This window comes from Chiloscyllium plagiosum, unplaced genomic scaffold (genome assembly GCF_004010195.1).
Source record: "Chiloscyllium plagiosum isolate BGI_BamShark_2017 unplaced genomic scaffold, ASM401019v2 scaf_634, whole genome shotgun sequence".
NCBI classification, from domain to species: Eukaryota; Metazoa; Chordata; class Chondrichthyes; order Orectolobiformes; family Hemiscylliidae; genus Chiloscyllium; species Chiloscyllium plagiosum.
In genome coordinates this window covers 11,914-28,513 of record NW_025212977.1, presented here as the reverse complement: position 1 = coordinate 28,513, position 16,600 = coordinate 11,914, and the positions used below count along the sequence as shown (strand labels likewise).

At 50.8% G+C, this 16,600-nt stretch overlaps 1 protein-coding gene across 1 annotated transcript in view; it reads left to right on the top strand.

Moving 5' to 3' along the window:
- Positions 1–238: 238 nt before the first annotated feature.
- LOC122547516 (cAMP-specific 3',5'-cyclic phosphodiesterase 4B-like) overlaps positions 239–16,600 on the top strand; it is a gene marked incomplete at its 3' end in the record, with an annotated part of 28,271 nt that continues 11,909 nt past the window's right edge. Inside the window, exons 1-5 of the mRNA XM_043686131.1 lie at positions 239–393; positions 724–888; positions 1,170–1,269; positions 13,753–13,907; positions 14,173–14,295. Coding sequence (XP_043542066.1) covers positions 376–393; positions 724–888; positions 1,170–1,269; positions 13,753–13,907; positions 14,173–14,295 — 561 coding nt within the window. The remainder of the gene's footprint in view (positions 394–723; positions 889–1,169; positions 1,270–13,752; positions 13,908–14,172; positions 14,296–16,600) is intronic.

The window sequence follows — 16,600 nt, the reverse complement described above, 5'->3', positions numbered from 1 at the left end:
GCACCTTCAGGGGAGGGGAAACTGTACCCTCGGGAGAGTGAGCACCTTCTGGAGAGGGGGAACTGTACCCTGGGGAGAGTCAGCACCTTCAGGAGAGGGGGAACTGTACCCTGGGGAGAGTCAGCAACTTCAGGAGAGGGGGAACTGAACCCCAGAGAGAGTCAGCAACTTGAGGTGGAATGAATGGAATAATGGTTAAGAATATCCTGTGAAATGTTTTGAAGAATCAAACAGTAATATTCCAATATTCCGGTCGTTTTGTGCTATGTTTACAGAGATATCCTGTTCTTCTAGGAATTGGATGACTTGAACATATGGGGCCTTAACATTTTCCGAATTTCCGAGTTCTCGAACAACCGGCCGCTCAGCTGCATCATGTACGCTATTTTCCAGGTAGGAGGTGAACTTGCCTAACAGACGTTGTCGGATCATTCTATCTGTACAGGCCGTCCATTGGTTCTTGTATTTGTTCTGTTTGCAAAGAACGGGGCCCTGCAGCTTCACGCGCACCCAGTGTTCCTCAGTGCTGCTCTCCACCAGTCAGAGTCCTGACTTACCAACTAATCTGTACTGTCCTCCTGTGCTGTATAAATTATTACTCCCTTTGAGGTTTGGTATTCTTGCAAAACTGTACTGATGAATAAGAGACAAAAACCAGGTCTCTTTTGCAATATGCAAGGCCAGTTTACTCAGGGTAATGGTCACTCACTGTGTTTATTTCAGGAGAGAGACTTGATGAAGACCTTCAGGATTCCAGTTGACACTTTCCTCACATACATAATGACACTGGAGGATCATTACCATGCTGATGTCGCGTACCACAACAGTTTGCATGCAGCTGATGTTACTCAGTCCACACATGTACTGCTGTCTACCCCAGCCCTCGATGTGAGTGTATTTCACCCTCAGTTTTGCTCAGTGTATCTCTTTGAGGGTAGTTGGGAAACAACGCATTCCGTACTAATTCCAGGGAAGGTATAATTCTTGCTACAAGCCACCTGCAGCCTGTAGGCCTGGGCTCCAGAACAGACCATCATTGAGACTGTTTGTTGACTTTGCTGAGCTGAGTCCTGTTGACTGAGGAGAGAGTTTCTCTCTGGTTTGATTGAGGCTGGATGATAGATAGGAGTGTGGTCATCACTTTCCCTTGACTGCACCTTTTATTTCAGGCCGTCTTTACCGATCTAGAGACACTCGCTGCATTGTTTGCTGCTGCAATTCACGATGTGGATCACCCAGGCGTTTCCAATCAGTTCCTCATCAACACCAGTGAGTATCAGGACTCAGTTTGGATCATTACATTCTTCTTCATTCTTGAAATGTGGCCATCACTGACCAAGTTGCAAGTTACAGTCCGTCCTGACACACCCAATAATGGCCATCTCCTCAATCCAGTCATGATTTAATGTAAATGAATGCTGACTGGGCTATTTTCGAGGGCATGGTGTGAGGCTGAAACAAGTTGTGTTTAGAATAGTGAGCTTCCTTCTCTCAAGGTCATTAATGAACCAAGTTGTATTTTTGTTACAGTCTAACAGCTTCATGTGGGTCACAGTTACTCATACCAGCTTTTTACTTCCATATCTTGTTAACTGAATTAAACTGTGAGATTAAATTCAGAATGTGTGGACTGACGACCCAGGGCTCTGGATTGCTAATGCAGTAACATGAGAGCCTTGACTTGCTTTTGGAGTGGAGGTGGATCCCCAGGAGGCTGAGTGCTGGCTCTATGCACACCTTGGTTTGAAACAGTATGATAGGGACTAATAGGAGCCAGCTTTTATTGTATCACTGTAGCGACCGTCTCAGGTGTCAGAGAGGAGAGTGAAAGCTCGTTATTCAGTTGTTGGCTGTGTCTTAACCATTTAGGAAAGTACCCGATACTCAAGCCCCATTGTTCTCGTGGTCCTCTCAAAAGTTGAAGATTTAATCAAATTACTCAAAATCCCCAAATTTCCTGCCTCCCGCCTTACAAACTCAGGTTAGTAGAATACACCAGTCAGGTTTTTATAACTTAAAAAGAAACTACTGTTCATTACAAATAAATCAGTTCTAACCATGGGCAAACAAAACATAAATTCCAACTTATAACTCAAACTTTAGTCCTTCTTAAATCCCTACACAGGCAGCAGACAAAGACAAACAAAAACAGAGATGTTATGGATGGGGAAGAAGTATTAATGAAATATTACAATACAGTTGAATACAGCATTAGGTGTCTATTTTGCTTATAAGACCTTCTGATCTCTAATTACCTTCTTTACAAATCCTTTCAGTTATTTACTTCAGCGACGGGGCAAGGGTTTATTTTGCAAAACAGTATTTTATTCATTCATTGCCTTCAAGTAAAAGGGTCCATGCAGATCTTGCGGAAAATACCGTGCAGTTTGACATTGCTCACAAGAGCTCCAGTCCATTTCCACCAAAATGGCATTTTCTAATACTGCAATGAAATCCAAAATTCCACCCCCCTCAGGGTATTGTGGACTGCAGCGGTTTAAGAAGGCAGCTCACCTTGTCAAGAGGGAACAAGGGACAGGACATAAATGCTGCCCAGCCGGAAACACACTAAACCCAATACTGCCCACCCAGGGACACATACGTCCCCCAGTAGTTACGGCCCAGGCAGGGACACCCACATCCCCCAATAGATGCTGCCCAGGCAGATACACCCAACATCCCCCAATAGATGCTGCCCACCCAGGAACACTCACATCCCCCAATAGATACTGCCCACCCAGGGACACTCACATCCCCCAACAGATACTGTCCACCCAGGGACACCCACATCCTCCAATAGATACTGCCCACCCAGGGACACCCACATCCTCCAATAGATACTGCCCACCCAGGGACACCCACATCCCCGGATAGATACTGCCCACCCAGGGACACTCACATCCCCCAACAGATACTGCCCAGGCAGGGACACTCACATCCCCCAACAGATACTGCCCAGGCAGGGACACACACATCCCCCAATAAATACTGCACACCCAGGGAAACTCAGATCCCCCAATAGATGCTGCCCACCCAGGGGCACTCACATCCCCCAATAGATACTGCCCACCCAGGGACACACATGTCCCCCAAAAGATACTGCCCACCCAGGGACACTCACATCCCCCAATAGATACTGCACACCCAGGGACACTCACATCCCTCAATAGATACATCCCCCAATAGATACTGCCCACCCAGGGACACCCACATCCCCAAATACATACTGCCCACCCAGGGACACATACGTCCCCCAGTAGTTACGGCCCAGGCAGGGACACCCACATACCCCAATAGATACTACCCAGGCAGGGACACACACAATCCCCAATAGATACTGCCCACCCAGGGACACACACATCCTCCAATAGATACTGCCCACCCAGGGACACACATGTCCCCCAATAGATACTGCCCACCCAGGTACACTCGTATCCCCCAATAGATACTGCCCACCCAGGGACACACACATCCTCCAATAGATACTGCCTACCCAGGGACACCCACATCCCCCAATAGATACTTGAGGAGAAAGTGAGGACTGCAGATGCTGGAGATCAGAGCTGAAAATGTGTTGCTGGAAAAGCGCAGCAGGTCAGGCAGCATCCAGGGAACAGGAGAATCGACGTTTCTGGCATAAGCCCTTCTTCAGGAATGAGGAAAGTTGGTCCAGCAGGCTAAGATAAAAGGTAGGGAGGAGGGACTTGGGGGAGGGGCGTCGGAAATGTGATAGGTGGAAAGAGGTCAAGGTGAGGGTGATAGGTCAGACTGGGCAATAGATACTGCCCACCCAGGGACACTCACATCCCCCAACAGATACTGTCCACCCAGGGACACCCACATCCTCCAATAGATACTGCCCACCCAGGGACACTCACATCCCCCAACAGATACTGTCCACCCAGGGACACCCACATCCTCCAATAGATACTGCCCACCCAGGGACACTCACATCCCCCAACAGATACTGTCCACCCAGGGACACCCACATCCTCCAATAGATACTGCCCACCCAGGGACACTCACATCCCCCAACAGATACTGTCCACCCAGGGACACCCACATCCTCCAATAGATACTGCCCACCCAGGGACACTCACATCCCCCAACAGATACTGTCCACCCAGGGACACCCACATCCTCCAATAGATACTGCCCACCCAGGGACACTCACATCCCCCAACAGATACTGTCCACCCAGGGACACCCACATCCTCCAATAGATACTGCCCACCCAGGGACACTCACATCCCCCAACAGATACTGTCCACCCAGGGACACCCACATCCTCCAATAGATACTGCCCACCCAGGGACACTCACATCCCCCAACAGATACTGTCCACCCAGGGACACCCACATCCTCCAATAGATACTGCCCACCCAGGGACACTCACATCCCCCAACAGATACTGTCCACCCAGGGACACCCACATCCTCCAATAGATACTGCCCACCCAGGGACACTCACATCCCCCAACAGATACTGTCCACCCAGGGACACCCACATCCTCCAATAGATACTGCCCACCCAGGGACACTCACATCCCCCAACAGATACTGTCCACCCAGGGACACCCACATCCTCCAATAGATACTGCCCACCCAGGGACACTCACATCCCCCAACAGATACTGTCCACCCAGGGACACCCACATCCTCCAATAGATACTGCCCACCCAGGGACACTCACATCCCCCAACAGATACTGTCCACCCAGGGACACCCACATCCTCCAATAGATACTGCCCACCCAGGGACACTCACATCCCCCAACAGATACTGTCCACCCAGGGACACCCACATCCTCCAATAGATACTGCCCACCCAGGGACACTCACATCCCCCAACAGATACTGTCCACCCAGGGACACCCACATCCTCCAATAGATACTGCCCACCCAGGGACACTCACATCCCCCAACAGATACTGTCCACCCAGGGACACCCACATCCTCCAATAGATACTGCCCACCCAGGGACACTCACATCCCCCAACAGATACTGTCCACCCAGGGACACCCACATCCTCCAATAGATACTGCCCACCCAGGGACACTCACATCCCCCAACAGATACTGTCCACCCAGGGACACCCACATCCTCCAATAGATACTGCCCACCCAGGGACACTCACATCCCCCAACAGATACTGTCCACCCAGGGACACCCACATCCTCCAATAGATACTGCCCACCCAGGGACACTCACATCCCCCAACAGATACTGTCCACCCAGGGACACCCACATCCTCCAATAGATACTGCCCACCCAGGGACACTCACATCCCCCAACAGATACTGTCCACCCAGGGACACCCACATCCTCCAATAGATACTGCCCACCCAGGGACACTCACATCCCCCAACAGATACTGTCCACCCAGGGACACCCACATCCTCCAATAGATACTGCCCACCCAGGGACACTCACATCCCCCAACAGATACTGTCCACCCAGGGACACCCACATCCTCCAATAGATACTGCCCACCCAGGGACACTCACATCCCCCAACAGATACTGTCCACCCAGGGACACCCACATCCTCCAATAGATACTGCCCACCCAGGGACACTCACATCCCCCAACAGATACTGTCCACCCAGGGACACCCACATCCTCCAATAGATACTGCCCACCCAGGGACACTCACATCCCCCAACAGATACTGTCCACCCAGGGACACCCACATCCTCCAATAGATACTGCCCACCCAGGGACACTCACATCCCCCAACAGATACTGTCCACCCAGGGACACCCACATCCTCCAATAGATACTGCCCACCCAGGGACACTCACATCCCCCAACAGATACTGTCCACCCAGGGACACCCACATCCTCCAATAGATACTGCCCACCCAGGGACACTCACATCCCCCAACAGATACTGTCCACCCAGGGACACCCACATCCTCCAATAGATACTGCCCACCCAGGGACACTCACATCCCCCAACAGATACTGTCCACCCAGGGACACCCACATCCTCCAATAGATACTGCCCACCCAGGGACACTCACATCCCCCAACAGATACTGTCCACCCAGGGACACCCACATCCTCCAATAGATACTGCCCACCCAGGGACACTCACATCCCCCAACAGATACTGTCCACCCAGGGACACCCACATCCTCCAATAGATACTGCCCACCCAGGGACACTCACATCCCCCAACAGATACTGTCCACCCAGGGACACCCACATCCTCCAATAGATACTGCCCACCCAGGGACACTCACATCCCCCAACAGATACTGTCCACCCAGGGACACCCACATCCTCCAATAGATACTGCCCACCCAGGGACACTCACATCCCCCAACAGATACTGTCCACCCAGGGACACCCACATCCTCCAATAGATACTGCCCACCCAGGGACACTCACATCCCCCAACAGATACTGTCCACCCAGGGACACCCACATCCTCCAATAGATACTGCCCACCCAGGGACACTCACATCCCCCAACAGATACTGTCCACCCAGGGACACCCACATCCTCCAATAGATACTGCCCACCCAGGGACACTCACATCCCCCAACAGATACTGTCCACCCAGGGACACCCACATCCTCCAATAGATACTGCCCACCCAGGGACACTCACATCCCCCAACAGATACTGTCCACCCAGGGACACCCACATCCTCCAATAGATACTGCCCACCCAGGGACACTCACATCCCCCAACAGATACTGTCCACCCAGGGACACCCACATCCTCCAATAGATACTGCCCACCCAGGGACACTCACATCCCCCAACAGATACTGTCCACCCAGGGACACCCACATCCTCCAATAGATACTGCCCACCCAGGGACACTCACATCCCCCAACAGATACTGTCCACCCAGGGACACCCACATCCTCCAATAGATACTGCCCACCCAGGGACACTCACATCCCCCAACAGATACTGTCCACCCAGGGACACCCACATCCTCCAATAGATACTGCCCACCCAGGGACACTCACATCCCCCAACAGATACTGTCCACCCAGGGACACCCACATCCTCCAATAGATACTGCCCACCCAGGGACACTCACATCCCCCAACAGATACTGTCCACCCAGGGACACCCACATCCTCCAATAGATACTGCCCACCCAGGGACACTCACATCCCCCAACAGATACTGTCCACCCAGGGACACCCACATCCTCCAATAGATACTGCCCACCCAGGGACACTCACATCCCCCAACAGATACTGTCCACCCAGGGACACCCACATCCTCCAATAGATACTGCCCACCCAGGGACACTCACATCCCCCAACAGATACTGTCCACCCAGGGACACCCACATCCTCCAATAGATACTGCCCACCCAGGGACACTCACATCCCCCAACAGATACTGTCCACCCAGGGACACCCACATCCTCCAATAGATACTGCCCACCCAGGGACACTCACATCCCCCAACAGATACTGTCCACCCAGGGACACCCACATCCTCCAATAGATACTGCCCACCCAGGGACACTCACATCCCCCAACAGATACTGTCCACCCAGGGACACCCACATCCTCCAATAGATACTGCCCACCCAGGGACACTCACATCCCCCAACAGATACTGTCCACCCAGGGACACCCACATCCTCCAATAGATACTGCCCACCCAGGGACACTCACATCCCCCAACAGATACTGTCCACCCAGGGACACCCACATCCTCCAATAGATACTGCCCACCCAGGGACACTCACATCCCCCAACAGATACTGTCCACCCAGGGACACCCACATCCTCCAATAGATACTGCCCACCCAGGGACACTCACATCCCCCAACAGATACTGTCCACCCAGGGACACCCACATCCTCCAATAGATACTGCCCACCCAGGGACACTCACATCCCCCAACAGATACTGTCCACCCAGGGACACCCACATCCTCCAATAGATACTGCCCACCCAGGGACACTCACATCCCCCAACAGATACTGTCCACCCAGGGACACCCACATCCTCCAATAGATACTGCCCACCCAGGGACACTCACATCCCCCAACAGATACTGTCCACCCAGGGACACCCACATCCTCCAATAGATACTGCCCACCCAGGGACACTCACATCCCCCAACAGATACTGTCCACCCAGGGACACCCACATCCTCCAATAGATACTGCCCACCCAGGGACACTCACATCCCCCAACAGATACTGTCCACCCAGGGACACCCACATCCTCCAATAGATACTGCCCACCCAGGGACACTCACATCCCCCAACAGATACTGTCCACCCAGGGACACCCACATCCTCCAATAGATACTGCCCACCCAGGGACACTCACATCCCCCAACAGATACTGTCCACCCAGGGACACCCACATCCTCCAATAGATACTGCCCACCCAGGGACACTCACATCCCCCAACAGATACTGTCCACCCAGGGACACCCACATCCTCCAATAGATACTGCCCACCCAGGGACACTCACATCCCCCAACAGATACTGTCCACCCAGGGACACCCACATCCTCCAATAGATACTGCCCACCCAGGGACACTCACATCCCCCAACAGATACTGTCCACCCAGGGACACCCACATCCTCCAATAGATACTGCCCACCCAGGGACACTCACATCCCCCAACAGATACTGTCCACCCAGGGACACCCACATCCTCCAATAGATACTGCCCACCCAGGGACACTCACATCCCCCAACAGATACTGTCCACCCAGGGACACCCACATCCTCCAATAGATACTGCCCACCCAGGGACACTCACATCCCCCAACAGATACTGTCCACCCAGGGACACCCACATCCTCCAATAGATACTGCCCACCCAGGGACACTCACATCCCCCAACAGATACTGTCCACCCAGGGACACCCACATCCTCCAATAGATACTGCCCACCCAGGGACACTCACATCCCCCAACAGATACTGTCCACCCAGGGACACCCACATCCTCCAATAGATACTGCCCACCCAGGGACACTCACATCCCCCAACAGATACTGCCCACCCAGGGACACTCACATCCTCCAATAGATACTGCCCACCCAGGGACACACACATCCCCCAATAGATACTGCCCAGGCAGGGACACCCACATCCCCCAATACAACTGCCCACCCAGGGACACACACGTCCCCCAACAGATGCTGTCCAGGCAGGGACACCCACATCCCCAAATAGATACTGCCCAGGCAGGGATACCCACATCCCCCAATACATACTGCCCACCCAGGGACACTCATATCCCCCAATAGATACTGCCCACCCAGGGACACACACTTCCCCCAGTAGACGCTGTCCAGGCAGGGACGCCCACATCCTCTGAATGAAAAGCAGTTACATTCTCACTAAGGCTACCAGGGTACCTTGAAACTTAATAAACCGTTGCAATGTCCTGGCAGAATGACCTCAGACAGTGGGCTTTCACCTCTGTGTCTTGGTGGTGACAGTCCCAAGCTTCCTTCAGTGTGTAGTCCTGCACCTTGGAATGTGCCAGTCTGCAACACTCAGTCATGGTCAGCTCTTTACAAAGGAACACCAAGCTGATGGTTCTCCAGGTGCTGATGATGTTTGTCTCAGTGTGTGTCCCAGGCCATAGAGCACAGAGTCATGTGACACGAAGCTACTCAGGACACACCTTGACACAAACACTGCATCTTTCTCCAGACTGTTTTTGCAAAGGTATGTTCCAGAACCAATTTCTTGGAGCTACTTTGAGGCCAACATGATGGCAGAGAGAGTTTGGATATACATGAAGATATGATAGGTAGTGCCCTTCTCACCACTACCAAGGTTATTTCTTGGCGCTTGTTGGAAAGTTCTAGTAATGAGGCATTCTGGGCAGTCGTCACACTGATTGTTCAGTCGCTCAGTCACTAATTAGAGGCAGCATTTTTTGAAGAATGGTGAGCAAGAAAAGCTAGCTCTCTTCCAATTTGTGTTAATGTGCGGCAAAGGGAGAGAGAAAGGTGTCTTTTTGCAGTCTGGAGGCTCCTGGCCTCTGTAGTGTTCATACACAAGAGCCAATCACAGAGCTGTTACATTCAGCATTCCTGACCCAAGCAACTGGTTCTGATTGAGAAACCAACCAACAGGTGATCCCTTGGTGAAACTGCCAAAGCAGAATTCAGGGAGCTAAGAGAGAAGTTAAAGAGGAGGACCCAGAGATAGTGATTGCTACCAGGATTGCTACCAGTGCCATGTGCTAGCCAGGGTAGAAATGAAAGAATAGGCAGGATGAACATGTGGCTTGAGGGATGGTGTAGGAGGGAGGGGTTCAGATTTGTTGACATTGGGACCGGTTCTGGGGAAGGTGATGGTCTACACCTGAACCAGACTGGAACTAACGTCCTTGGGGGAGTTTTTGCTACCGTTGTTGGGGAGAGTATAAACTAATGTAGCAGGGGGCTGGGAACCAGCAGAGAAGACAAGTAGATAGCGAGGTGGAATCTAGAGAGTGTGAGTAACAGGATCATGAAGTTAGCGTTACCAACGGGAAGAGTCAGCAGAGAGCAAATGAACACTAAAGAACTGGTGATCTGACGTGCATATGCTTTAATGCAAGGAGTATAGAGGATAAGGCAGACGAACTTAGGGATTGGATTGTTGCCTGGGAGTATGATTTTATTGCGATCACAGAGACTTGGTTCAAGGAAGGGCATGATTGGCAACTAAATGTTCCAGGATATAGATGCTTAATAGGGTAGTGGTGCTGGGAGATTTTAATTTTCCCAACATTGATTGGGATACACTTAGCGTCAGAAGTCTGGATGGGGTAGAATTTGTACGAAGCATCCAGGAGAGTTTTCTAGAGCAGTATGTCAATAGTCTGACGAGGGAAGGGGCCATATTGGACCTGGTACTGGGAACGAGCCAGGACAGGTGGTAGAAGTTGCAGTGGAGATTTCTTTGGGAATAGTGACCACAATTCTGTAAGTTTTACAATACTCACAGAGAAAGATAAGAGTGGTCCTAAGGGAAGGGTACTAAACTGGGCCAAGGCCAATTATGTCAAAATTCGGCAGGAGCTCGGAAATGTGGCTTGGGGGCACATTTGAAGGGAAGTCCACATTTGATATGTGGGAGGCTTTCAAAGAGAAGTTGAAGGTAGTGCAGGATAGGCACGTCCCTTTGAAAACAAGGGATTTCAAAACAAGAGATAGGAAACACACGATTTGTGAACCGTGGATGACAGGAGAAATTGTGTGACTAGCCAGGAGGAAAAGGGAAGCATACATAAGGTCCAGGCAGCTAAGAACAGAACGGTCCTTGGAGGAATATCAGGAGAGTAGGACCAATCTTAAACGAGGAATCAAGCGGGCTAAAAGGAGTCATGAGAAAACTTTAGTGAGCAGAATTAAGGAGAATCCCAAGGCCTTTTCTTCATATATAAGAGGCAAGAGGGTAACTAGAGAAAAACTTGGTCCACGAAAGGATAAGGAAGTCGAACCTGAGAAAATGGGTGAGATTCTCAATGATGACTTTCTATCAGTGTTCACTGAGGAGAGGGACATGGTGAATGTTGAGATGAGAGATAGAAGTTTGTTTTCTCTAGATCACGTTGAAATAAGGAGGGAGGATGTGTTGGGTAGGCTAACGGATATTAAGGTAGACAATTCCCCAGGTCCAGATGGGATCTATCCCAGGTTGCTGAGGGACGCAAGAGAGAAAATAGCTGGGGCCCTGACAGATATCTGTAGCATCCTTAAACATAGGTCAAGTGCTGCAGGACTGGAAAGTTGATAATGCGGACCCCTGTTCAAGAAAGGTATTAGGGATATTCCAGGTAACTACAGAGCAGTGAGCCTGACGTCAGTGGTGGGAAAGTTGCTGGAGGAGGTATTGAGGGCTAGAATCTATTTATATTTGGAAGAGAATGAGCTTATCAGTGATAGGCAACATGGTTTTGACGGGGGAGATCATGCCTTACCAACTTAATAAAGTTCTTGGAGGAGGCAACCAAGTTGATAGATGAAGGAAGACCCGTAGATGTTGATACATGGGCTTTAGTAAGGCATTTGATTAGGTTCGCAATGGTAGACTAATGGAGAAATTGAAGTCGTATGGTTTGCAGGGTGTTCTAGCTAGGTGGATAAAGAATTGGTTGAGCAACAGGAGTCAGAGAGTAGTAGTTGAAGGGAGTTTCTCGAAATGGAGAAAGGTGCCTAGTGGTGTTCCACAGGGGTCAGTATTGGGGCCACTGTTGTTTGTGATATACATAAATGATCTGGAAGACGGCACTGTTGGTATGATCAGCAATTTTGCAGATGACACGAAGATTGGTGGAGTAGCAGAAAGCATAAGGGACTGTCAGAGAATACAGGAGGATATAGATAGATTGAAGAGTTGGGCGGAAAAGTGGCAGATGGAAATCAATCCAGACAAATGTGAGGTGATGCATTTTGGGAAGTCTAATTCAGGAGCGAACTATATTGTAAGTGGAAGAGTCATGGGAAAAGTAGATGGGCAGAGAGATCTGGGAGTGCAGGTCCACTGTACCCTGAAGGTTGCTGCACAGGTGGATAGAGTAGTCAAGAAGGCATATCGTATGCTTGCCTTCATTGGACGGGGTATTGAGTATAAGAGCTGGCAGGTCATGTTAAAATTGTACAAGACATTGGTTCGGCCGCATTTAGAATACTGTGTACAGTTCTGGGCGCCACATTACCAAAAGGATGTGGATGCTTTGGAGAAGGTGCAGAGAAGGTTTACGAGGATGTTGCCTGGTATGGAAGGTGCTAGCTATGAAAAGAGGTTGAGTAAGTTAGGTTTATTTTCATTAGAAAAAAGGAGATTAAGGGGGACCTGATTGAGGTCTACAAAATCATGAAGGGTAGAGACAGGGTGCATAGCGATAAGTTTTTTCCCAGGGTGAGGGATTCAATAACGAGAGGTCACGCTTTCAAGGTGAGAGGTGGAAAGTATAAGGGAGATACACGTGGCAAGTACTTCACACAGAGGGTGGTAGGTGCCTGGAACTTGTTGCCAGCATAGGTGGTCGCGGTAGGCATGGTAGATTCATTTAAGATGCGTCTGGACAGATGCATGAGTAGCTGGGGAGCAGAGAGACATGGATGCTTAGGAAGTGGGCGATAGGTTAAGACAGTAGATTTGGATTGGCTCAGGCTTGGAGGGCCAAAGGGCTGTAAAGTTTCTGTGTTCTTTGTCCTGAACACCACCCACGGTGTTGCTGGTTCCGACAATGTCCCCAACTGCCTACCCAAAGCAGCAGTGTAAATATAGCTTACAATAGGCTCCAGTAACTTGTTTTAAAACTGAGACATTTCCTTCCACAGTTTCCTTGGTTCAAAACAGTTTCCATTTCCCATTTTGGTCCACAAACCAAAAGTAAAGACAAATATAAAGATATGGTCTTGACAGCAGCATCATAGCTAAGTTTGTCACCTGGTTTCCAGCAACAGCAGCAGTCCTGTCTCATTCACTGTCCTGCCATAATTCAGGTTGTAGTCTATTGTAACACCTGCAATGCTCACAACCTCAGCGCTACATGTGGTTTCAACTTGAGGCTCCTTGACAACAGTGTTCGATATCACATGGATGACTGAGGCAGCAAAGGACACCAGCCCAGCTCTTAATGTTAGTCACGCTTCTCCAGGGCCTTAGCATTCTGTAGGTTTTGGAGCCTTTCTGGACTGGGTGCTGTCTACTTCTGACAGATTCTGTGTGAACTTTAGGATCTCTGCCCTTGGGCTAATGTGGCCCAACAGTGACCATTTTGTTACTGTCTCCCAGATTCTGAGCTGGCACTAATGTACAATGATGAATCTGTCCTGGAGAACCATCACCTCGCTGTGGGCTTCAAACTGCTCCAGGAGGAAAACTGTGACATATTCCAGAATCTCCCCAAACGACAGCGGCAAAGTCTACGCAAGATGGTCATTGACATGGTGAGTACATTTCGACCCCATGTTTTCCCCCCTTGGTTCAGTGGGAAGCCGAGTCAGGGTCAGACTTCAGAGCATATAATGCTGGGCAATGCTCCCAATGTTGGGGAAGTCGCACTGTGTCCAAACAAGCCAATTACCTGGTCATGATCATGTGCTATGTGTGGCTGTCACTTTTCTCCATATTCCAACAGTGAGCACACGACAGTAGTGACCTGGTTGGCTGGAAGTGCTCTGTCTCATTTGTTCTCTTGTGCTTATAAAACAGGTTCTGGCAACAGACATGTCAAAACACATGAGTCTCCTCGCAGACCTGAAAACTATGGTAGAGACAAAGAAAGTGACGAGCTCAGGGGTCCTCCTGCTTGACAACTACACTGACAGGATCCAGGTATTAATTGTGTTCCCCGCGTCAGTGCATACGGACTGTGTGTCCCATGTCAGAGAGTACGGACTGTGCATCCCGGGTAATAGCGTATGGACTGTCTGGTCTGTGTCAGTTTAAAAATTGTATGTCCCGTGTCAGAGTGTACAGACTGTGTGTCCCGTGTCATAGCGTACGGACTGTGTGTCCCGTGTCAGAGAGTATGGACCGTCTGTCCAGTGTCAGAGAGTACGGGCTGTGTGTCCCATGTCAGAGAGTACGGGCTGTGTGTCCCATGTCAGAGAGTATGGACTGTGTGTCCCGTGTCAGAGAGTACAGACTGCATGTCCCGTGTCAGAGAGTATGGACTGTGTGTCCCATGTCAGAGAGTATGGATTGTGTGTCCTGTCAGAGAGTACGGACTGTGTCACCCCTATCTGAGAGTACGGACTGTGTGTCCCGTGTCAGAGAGTACGGACTGTGTGTCCCGTGTCAGAGAGCACGGACTGCGTGCCCAGTGTCAGAGAATACACACATTGTGTCCCGTGTCAGAGAGTATGGACTGTGTGTCCAGTGTCTGAGAGTACGGATGATATGTCCCGTGTCAGAGAGTACCCACATTGTGTCCCGTGTCAGAGAGTATGGTCTGTATGTCCCGTGTCAGAGAGTACGGACTGTGTGTCCCGTGTCAGAGAGTACGGACGATATGTCCTGTGTCAGAGAATACACACATTGTGTCCCGTGTCAGAGAGTATGGACTGTGTGTCCAGTGTCTGAGAGTACAGACTGGGTGTCCCGTGTCAGAGTGTATGGTCTGTATGTCCCGTGTCAGAGAGTACGGACTGTGTGTCCCGTGTCAGAGAGTACGGACTGTGTGTCCAGTGTCAGAGAGTACGGACTGTGTATCCAGTGTCAGAGAGTACGGACGATGTGTCCCGTGTCAGAGAGTACGGATTGTGTGTCCCGTGTCAGAGATTACAGACTGTGTGCGCAGTGTCAGAGAGTATGGACTGTGTGTCCCCTGTCAGAGAGTACGGACTGGGTTTCCCGTGTCAGAGAGTATGATCTATGTGTCCAGTGTCAAAGTTACGGACTGCATATCCTGTGTCAGAGAGTACGGACTGTGTGGCCACTGTCAGAGAGTATGGATTGTGTGTACAGTGTCAGAGAGTACGGACTGTGTGTCCAGTGTCACAGAGTACAGACTGTGTGTCCCGTGTCAGAAAGTACGGACTGTGTGTCCAGTGTCTGAGAGAACGGGCTGTGTGTCCTGTGTCTGAGAGTACGGACTATATGTCCCGTGTCAGTGAGGACAGACTGCGTGCCCAGTGTCAGGGAGTACGGACTATGTGTCTCCTGTCTGAGAGTATGGATTGTGTGTCCAGTGTCAGAGAGTACGGAGTGTATGTCCCATGTCAGAGATTATGGACTGTGTGTCCACTGTCAGAGAGTATGGATTGTGTGTCCTGTGTCAGAGAGTATGGATTGTGTGTCCAGTGTCAGAGAGTACGGACTGTGTGTCCAGTGTCACAGATTACAGACTGTGTCCAGTGTCAGAGAGTACGGAGTGTATGTCCCATGTCAGAGATTAAGGACTGTGTGCCCAGTGTCAGAGAGTACGGACACTGTCACCCCTGTCTGAGAGTACGGACTGTGTGTCGCGTGTCAGAGACAACGGACTGTGTGCCCAGTGTAAGAGAGTACGGACTGTGTGTCCCGTGTCAGAAAGTACGGACTGTGTGTCCAGTGTCTGAGAGTACGTACTGTATGTCCTGTGTGAGAGAGTACAGACTGCGTGCCCAGTATCCGAGTGTACGGACTGTGTGCCCAGTATCAGACAGTACGGACTGTGTATTCCGTGTCAGAAAGTACGGACTGTGTATCCAGTGTCCGAGAGTACGGACTGTGTGTCCCGTGTCAGAGAGTACGGACTGTGTGTCCTGTGTGAGAGAGTACAGACTGCGTGCCTAGTATCAAAGTGTACGGACTGTGTGCCCAGTATCAGACAGTACGGACTGTGTGTTCCGTGTCAGAAAGTACGGACTGTGTGTCCAGTGTCTGAGAGTACGGTCTATATGTCCCATGTCAGAAAGTACAGACGGCGTGCCCAGTGTCAGAGAGTATGGACTGTGTGTCTCCTGTAAGAGAGTACGGACTGTGTGTCCCGTGTCAGAGAGTACCGACTGCGTGCCCAGTGTCAGAGAGTACAGACATTGTGTCCCGTGTCAGAAAGTATGGACTGTGTGTCCAGTGTCTGAGAGTACGGACTGTATGTCCCCTGTCAGAGAGTATGGACTGTGTGTCCCATGTCAGAGAGTACAGACTGTGTGCG